Source organism: Abramis brama, assembly GCF_963993115.1.
Source record: "Abramis brama genome assembly, chromosome: 17".
Taxonomy (NCBI): domain Eukaryota; kingdom Metazoa; phylum Chordata; class Actinopteri; order Cypriniformes; family Leuciscidae; genus Abramis; species Abramis brama.
The window spans coordinates 5,427,648-5,435,764 of NC_139979.1; the positions used below are offsets into that span (position 1 = coordinate 5,427,648).

Sequence of the window (8,117 nt, forward strand, 5' to 3'; positions counted from 1 at the left end):
TGGAATCATGTGTATTGTTGCAGATAATTTTTTAAACATTTGCCATATTTTCATGCAATAAACACACAGGAGGTTTGGCCATTATCTGTAAGAAGGTTGAACTCCTCCACATGCATATGTTGCAGTCTTCAGTTTCATATTGTAGATCAGAGCTGACACATGTCTCTGACAGTGTCTCAGGGTGAGGGTTTGACGTCATCACCGTCTCCTCAGACCCAAAGAGCAAGTGGCCCGTGCTGTGTCAGATTCTGGGCCCTCTGTGCTGCAGTCCAGTGTGTTCTGCACTGTATCTCAGGATATGAAAGGGAGGGTGGTGGATGTTCACACAGCACTTGGACTGAATCAGACACACATATATAAATGAACTAAATTAATAACTTTTTTAAAACAAAAATGAGACATCACTGAACTTGCTTAAGCTGGACTGTGACGCTATTTTCTTCTGGAAACAAACTTTTTTGCATTAATTTCGTGTTATCTCTGTAAAGCTGCTTTGAAACAATCTGTATTGTATAAAGCGCTATATAAATAAAAATTATTTGACTTGACTTATGTTTTCTTTGATGTCAGTTCATAGTTTTTTTCAGCAGTGTTTTTAATTTTGGATGTTACATTTGAGATTCCTGACAATAAAACTCAATCTAACTGTTAAATATTGTTATTTTATTTTATAGATTGTACAGATGATTATTGGTGTCATAAACATTGCATTGTGTTCTTTTGACTTGATCCTCATTTTCAGTGCTGCTTTTTGGCTCGGTGGTGTTGTAAGACTTTCTCATTCTGCTCAATTTAAAAATTTTATTTGCTAAATCAGCTAATGTAATGCAAAAGTAAGTTCATACTTAAAATAAATGACAGCGAAACACAACATATAGCCTATACATAGCTATTCTTTTTTTTCTTGAAATCGAATGGCATTATGTGTCTCGTTTTAATGGTGAAATCTACCATCTTAATAGCCTACTGTAATACCATCAAAATACATCTTTATTCTTACCTTATTCAATCTTACCTTATTCAGTCTTAACATCTTTATTCTTTCCTTTAAAACAAATTGTATTTAAAGATGTTTTCTAAATGTTAACTTTGGCTGTTTTTTTTTTTTTAAATAAATGACTAGCATCATTTTTTAGGCCATAGTCTTCTAGACTTTGAATAAACTAGAAAGCCTTCCAGTGTTTCAATTGTTGTCAAGGACATGGAAATGAAGAAACGTCTTTAAATCTTTAAATTATATTAAAATAGGGGCCAATAAAAAAAGTTAGAGACTAAAAACAACAAAAAAACAACATCTCTCTGAAGAGGTTTGCATGATTTCACCACCCGGTGACTTGTATCACAAACAAGTCAGTCGCTGTAGAAAGTGTGAAGGCAGAACAGAGCCTGATAAATGCTTGATAAATAATGGTAGGGCCTAGACTGCCTCACAGAACCTTGAGCTAAAATGTTCAAAGTCTCTAAACGTCCTTTTCAAATCATTTACGAGTCACGACCTTTATGTAGCTATATTTTTTATTATTATTATTATTATTATTTATTTTTCCTGCAGCAGTTAGGCATAGTGTTTGTTATTACATTGATGCGTATGCCATCCTAAGTTCTATATAAGCAAGAACACTGTCAGGAAAACAGCTCCGCCCATATCGGGAAAAACTAGGCTGGAAGGTAATGATGGGAAGTTGTTCCTTTCGAACAGTTCATTTAAAAAAAACCGGCTCACAAAATTGATTCAGTGATTCATTCTACGTCAGCACGTGATCTATGACGTCCCACATACAACCTAAATATAATTTTTATTCACATTAAACAATGCTAAAATTAATGTACATCTCTTGGATGAAAATCATTTTTTCTTGTGTTAAAATAAAATGCAATAAACGACTCTTTACTTATTTGGAAGAGTGTCGACGGTTCAGTCTGATTCGTGAATGAATCTTTGGCTGAACCGGTTCAGAAGATTCATTTAAAATATCCGAATCAAATGAACGATTCACCGACATCGCTGTTATGTTTTTGGGCCAGTTCTGTAGAGTTCATTTATGCTGAAATTTTCCCAAAGTGTCGACATTTCCCTAAAATCTAGTTCCTGCACTTTGGACTGTTAGTCACAGGGTAAGTCTGAGTTGTTTCTTAAGAGCTCTCTGAAATGAAATAGGAAAAGTGTCAATTCTGCGTCACGCTGGAGGTAGATGTTCGTACGCAGTTCCATTTCTGGTCGATAAACACAACAGACTCACAGACTACAGCTGTGCCAATAATCCAATGTATTTTAGAATTTGTCTGGGAAGGAGAACCAAAGTGGGGAAAAAAATGTCCTTAACTATGAATTCTATTAGGATTAGGCCAAGTTGACACATTTGGATTCAAAAGTCAGTTACACTAACTCTTCTCTTGCAGGTTCTCTCTGTTTTATAACTGAATACAGTGTATTAGTTGAAAATTATGTTGGACAAGTTGTGCTTATCCGTTCCATTTGGGGAATTTTGTTTATCATAATTGTTTTCCAGTTTAAATTTTAAAGGGACAGTTCACCCAAAAAATTAAAATTTCATAATTTAGGCCTACTCACCCTCAAGTTCCAAACCTGTATGAATTTCTTTCTGTTGAACACAAAAGTAGATACTAGTATGATTATTTGCTTATTATGTGTCTTTACACAGGAAGTTTGGCCTTTATCACCTGTGGGAAGTTCGAAGTCCATCACCTCCGTCTGCACCATGTCTCTGACAGTGTCTAAGGGTGAAGGTTTGACGGTCATCACCGTCTCCTCAAACCCAAAGAGCAAATGGCCCGTACTGTGTCAGATTCTGGCTTCTCTGTGCTGCAGTCCAGTGTGTTTCGTATCTCAGAAGATGAAAGGAAAGCTGACAAACGTCCACACAGCTCTTGGGGTGAATTAAACAATTAAACATCTTTTACATATTTTTCATTTGAAGACTTTTGCATGTAAAGTTGTTGTTTTTTAAATTCGAGACGTGCAAACAAAATTGTTTATTTTTTATTCCGTAGACTATGCAGATAATAGTTGGAGTCATCAATATTGTGTTTGGGATTTTGCTTCAAAGCGTTTGGATATGGAACATCATTACAGACAGTCAAGCTGCTTTTTGGATCGGTGGTGTGGTAAGAATTATTTTACTCATTGTTATGTTTCTAAATCTTTCCATGTGTAGTAAAATAGTTGTGTAGTTTAATTGCTTGTGTTGTATTGTCCCTAATTCTGATGCATTTTAATGATTTTGTTTAGGATAACATGAATATCCAGTGGGTCACTAAACCTGAAACTGCACTTTTTATTTGTTTGCTTTTAAGGTCCTTGTAGCTGGAATCGTGACTATTCTTGGAGCTAAGTTTCCCAGTCCTTGTCTGGTAAGTGTCTATCAAAGCCATATCATAAATTTTATCCATGTTTTAGGACTGTTCTGGTTTAGAAAAATTATTTTGAGCGTGTGTATTGTTTGTGTTTTACAGCTGGTTATTGCAATGATTCTGAACATTGTCAGTGGTGCACTGGCTATCACAGCTGTTGTGCTGTATTCAGTGAACCTGGCTAAGGGAAATGGTCTATACTGCGATACCGATGATTATTATTCTTCTCACGGTACCCCTGCAACGCCTTCCCCTGAAAAGATTAAGAGAACGGAGATGTGCATGCACTACAAATATCAAGTTCAGGTAATTATTATATTTGTTTTATTTATTAAATGGTGTAAAATCAAAAAGGTTGATAGGTAAAGTCGTTGAATTAATCTTTTGACAAAGTAATTATCTATACTTCAAGTGGGTAAAGAGGTAATATATTTGAAAATATACAACTGGGATTATATTTACAATTTAGGGTGAGGGTTGTTGAATTATATTTCAAATTAGATTAAAGCTTGTGTTTCTACTGTATTTCTTTCCTCAAGTGACACTGATCTTTCTCCACCTCTAGATGATCGTCGGAGGACTAGATATCATGATGATAGTGTTGTCGGTTCTTCAGCTCTGTGTGACCATCAGTTTCTGTGTTTTGACTGGGAAAGCTTTGTGCAAGAAGGATGAAGATGCAAAGGTACTGTATCATCATCACCACAATCAGTCAAATCCACTGTGATCATGAGCGATTCTGAGAGCTGATGTGTGTGTTCATGTTTGTTTGTGGTTTTGTAGTCGGTGGAGGATCCAGAACTTTACAAGCCGCTCCTGGAAGACGCCGCTGTCGCTCCTGCAAGTTAGAGAGAGAGAACATACAAAGCCACAAATATATACAGCATATGCACCGCCTCTCAATATAGTACTCGGATGACTTTAAGCAGATTATACATTGATGCATGTTTATTCTTATACTGTTTTCCTTATTTCTTCTAGAAAATAAGGTATGCTTTTTGAAATAAATGACTTGAGAACTTTGGCATCACCGCTTTTTATATATATATTTGTTCCTTTTAAGTTTAAAATAATTACAAGTTTCCATCAATTCTCTTTTTTTTCTTTTTCTTGAGGATCTTGAAATCTAGACCCTTTTAGTTGTGCAAAGATACAAAACATTCAGAACAGCAATGACTTGACCTGATTTATCAGTATATCTTTGGCTATTTGCTTATTCCGCCAGCAGGTGGTGTCAATATGCTCAAGTGTTGTGCAAATCATTTCCGTTAAGAGAGGGTACGTAGCTGTGCCAAGGCTAATGTAAAGAACCTCAAGCTAAATGTTATCAAAAGTGGGAAGAACTTTCACCATGAACACTTCCCCCATAAGAGCTCGAAACCCTAAATATCAAAATTGAAAAGCTATAAACATAAAGGATCTATTTTATGGTGTGTAAATGTAAGCATTCCTTAAAGGCTGGGCTTACATTTTACTACATTTACTACCACTTTTACTTGTTATTTTGTCATTGACAAGATTAATATGCTAAAAGCAAATCAATTCTTGTAAGCAAATCAGTTCTTGTCTTATAATTTCAGCACCTACTTATCATGCACACTTTATTATATATTGCACTATTTTTTTTTGTGTACACATTTCTTTTGCTATAATAATTGTCTGTCACTAAATAAAGATGAAAAAGAAAAGAATATTGAACTTGAAGTTGAAATTATTTTTGTGAGAAGACTGAAATGAAATAAGAGGCATATAATTAGCCCTGTTGTAGTAATCAGTTACATGTGCTTCCTCTCGCTTACATTAGTTTACGTCACTGGGATGACAGCTGTCTTGACCAGGAACAAACAAAGGAATCAAGGCATCTGTTTTTAGATCTCCTTCCACAGGTATGTCTGTGGATTACAGTGGTGCTGAATCACTGGCTCACACTTTTGTTCCTTGCAGAAGATTCACTAATTCAAAACAGCTGAAACCGTCTTAGAATATAGTGATTTCATGTGCATACAAATGCACTTTTCCTTGCTGTGACATGGTTTCCATGAACAGTTCATTTACAGCTGTCTGGTACTTCTACATTTTAGTAATGATGTGATGATTTACACTGTCTGTGTGCGCTGTGATCTTGTTATTTATAGTCCAGATGGATTTTAAGCTGTTGAACGCTTGAATCAAGAAACTATTTGTTTTTCTTTGCTTATTTTATAGGCCAGCTTCCTTTCGGTTAATCAGAATCAGCTTCTGTCGTTGGTGCCAAACATCAGTACTTGGAAAGACAGCAATGATAGACACAGAATAGTGTGTGTACAGTGAGTTTCAAAGGTACGAGGACTTTCAGATAGTATAAATATAAATTTGATTTTACATGTTGCACTTTTTAAATTGCACAATGAGGTTCATGATTTCTTCTAAATGGGTGTTTTGGTGCTCAGCGCCTTTTTATTTGTCTCTGTATTTTTGATGCATGACACACCTAATACATTTTCTGTTTGGAACAACATGAGAATGTGTAAATAATGCCAGCATTTTCATTTTGGGTGAACTGTGTTTTTTACTGTGGGTCTACTGACTTATTGAACAATATTATTCAATTGATATTCCAGTGTAAAATTAATAAGTCACTATTGACATTTTTCAATGAAATGCCAAATCTGATTGCTTATTTTCAAGCACATGCTATATCACTGAACATCTCTGAACAAGAGCCATTGGCTCCTCACTAGTTTATTCTCTATAGACATTTATCCTTTCTATATTCAGTTTATTAGACAAGGAAGAATCTCAGCATCTTGAGGATTTTCCACATCTGCATCCAATCCTGTTGGGTGAGCTTGTGTGCTATTGGAGCCACTTCACTAATAAACATTTATTGGATCTTTTTCAGGGTGAAATTGGTCCAAAATGAAATTATTTCAATGGAGACCGCATTAAGGAAGAACTAAGGTAACATTGAGACGATAAATGGCTGCACAATGTATTTTTGCATCTCACGCGAATCCGTCCTGACGCACGTGATGTTTTTCTGCGTTCCTGAGGTCACCTGATGGGGCCGGACTCAATGTGAGGCACTGTGGCCAAATCATATTCATGGAAAAGTCATTTTGTTCTGATTAAAAGAATCTCTTAAGCTATTTACTAGGAGACTAAGTTCATGATCCTCCAGAGGTTGAGCAGACTGCAGTCAGACACTTTCTTTGTGATTGGTTGGGCACATTTCTAGAGGAAAGAACTTTGCTAATGGGTCAATTTTCATTAAAAAATTACTCCATATTACGACTTGCTTGATTAAAAAACAAACAAAAAAAACCTAAACATAACTTTTTATATTGTTGCCTGCTGCCGTTCTGTTGCTAGAGGTCATATTGAGGCCCTGTGTCCTTGCCAATGGAGCCAAACACTATGACTGTTTGGAACTCCAATAAAGCCTGAAAACAAGCAAGTCACCCTTACTAAGCCTGCATAATGACGCAAGACTGCACAGAAATAAACCAGTGAGCCAAAAGTCCCTCTGAGATCCCACATACCCTTTAGCTGAGTAGAAGTGAAAAACTGAGATTATTTTTCACCATGAGGAACTGTACACAAATTCATTTTAAATAAACTGAGATGTACAAAACTGAGCTGATCTGAGCTACCTATGTAGACAAGATTTTAAAGCATCTTTTTTAAAGATTTTTATTCACATTCATCAACTCGCACATTAGTTGTGGTCATAGACTGTAAAAAAATATGGACGTAGTGTCCGTGACGTCACCCGTAGGTTTCTGGAGAGCATTTTTGAAGCCTAAAGTGGGCGGAGCCGTCCGTCGCCATCTTGGCCTTGCGTCACTCCCGGATAACAGAAAATAGGCAAACAGTGCGTGAGTGGAGCTGAGGAGCCTGGCCCTGGCCATAGATATGAGCCTGGCTATCTGAAATCACCTAGCTCGACGTGATCGAGTTAGCTGATGATGTAAAGCCAATTAAAAGTTCCTGTTTTTGCCCTTCGAAATATTATAATAGTTAAAATACATGGCTACAAGTGAGACTGTGTATTACTTCGAGAGTGTTTGTGTGTGACAGTGATTTATGTGCATACATGTCAGTCACTCTTTCATGGTCCGTCAGCGCGGCATCGCTCAAGTTCGTAGAGAGCTTATTCAGTCCATTTTAAATTCTGATTTCGGCCGCCTCTCAAATGGGTTAAACCGTTAAACCATAGATATATTGCCTTTGAAGTGCAAGTAACGTTAAATGCGCTAGAAAATCCGCGCTCATTCATGGATGTGCATTTATTGCATGAACGGAGAAAGCGCCGACGCCTGCATGATTTCATCTGACGGTACATAAGCATATAATCCATCTGTTCCGTGAGAGCAGAACGAACGAGCCTTTATTGACGTTTTAAATTTGAAAACCCCAAAAAGCAACGAAATTGTCAGACATCCATTAGTGCCTGTTCACAGAGGAAAACAACTGAAATACAGCGCTGGTTGTTCTCTCAAACGATACTCGACGACAACGACTGAATCCAAAGACGTGGGCTTTGTACCCAAGTATTAAATTGTATGAAATAATCCCGAAAAAAAGCACAAACACTGCAGAGAAGGCAAGTTCAGCAGCTAACATTTGCTGAGGTGAAGTGACGGTTAGTAACAGCAGACAAACGGCTAGCATTGACATCAGCGGGAATCCACCTGTCACTCAAGTGGCCACACCCTTAAATTTAAATATTAATCAACTAAACGGATGAGTTATAAAAAAATTCA

General features: G+C 36.7%; 1 protein-coding gene across 1 annotated transcript; it reads left to right on the plus strand.

The window, feature by feature from the left end:
• Window positions 1-1,950: 1,950 nt before the first annotated feature.
• Window positions 1,951-5,070, plus strand: LOC311067644 (transmembrane protein 176A-like). The gene is made up of 7 exons (XM_084089650.1): window positions 1,951-2,115; window positions 2,664-2,894; window positions 3,013-3,126; window positions 3,316-3,372; window positions 3,475-3,678; window positions 3,938-4,057; window positions 4,156-5,070. The coding sequence occupies exons 2-7, from the start codon at window positions 2,721-2,723 to the stop codon at window positions 4,219-4,221; spliced, it is 735 nt and encodes a 244-aa protein (XP_083945776.1). The 5' UTR covers window positions 1,951-2,115; window positions 2,664-2,720; the 3' UTR covers window positions 4,222-5,070.
• The last annotated feature ends 3,047 nt before the right edge of the window (window positions 5,071-8,117 follow it).

Bases quoted from the DNA above. Each gene is read 5' to 3' on its own strand.
- LOC311067644 (XM_084089650.1), top strand. From the start codon at position 2,721: ATGTCTCTGACAGTGTCTAAGGGTGAAGGTTTGACGGTCATCACCGTC. The intron at 2,895-3,012 runs GTGAATTAAACA...TTTATTCCGTAG, and splicing joins ACGTCCACACAGCTCTTGGG to ACTATGCAGATAATAGTTGG. The intron at 4,058-4,155 runs GTACTGTATCAT...GTGGTTTTGTAG, and splicing joins AGAAGGATGAAGATGCAAAG to TCGGTGGAGGATCCAGAACT.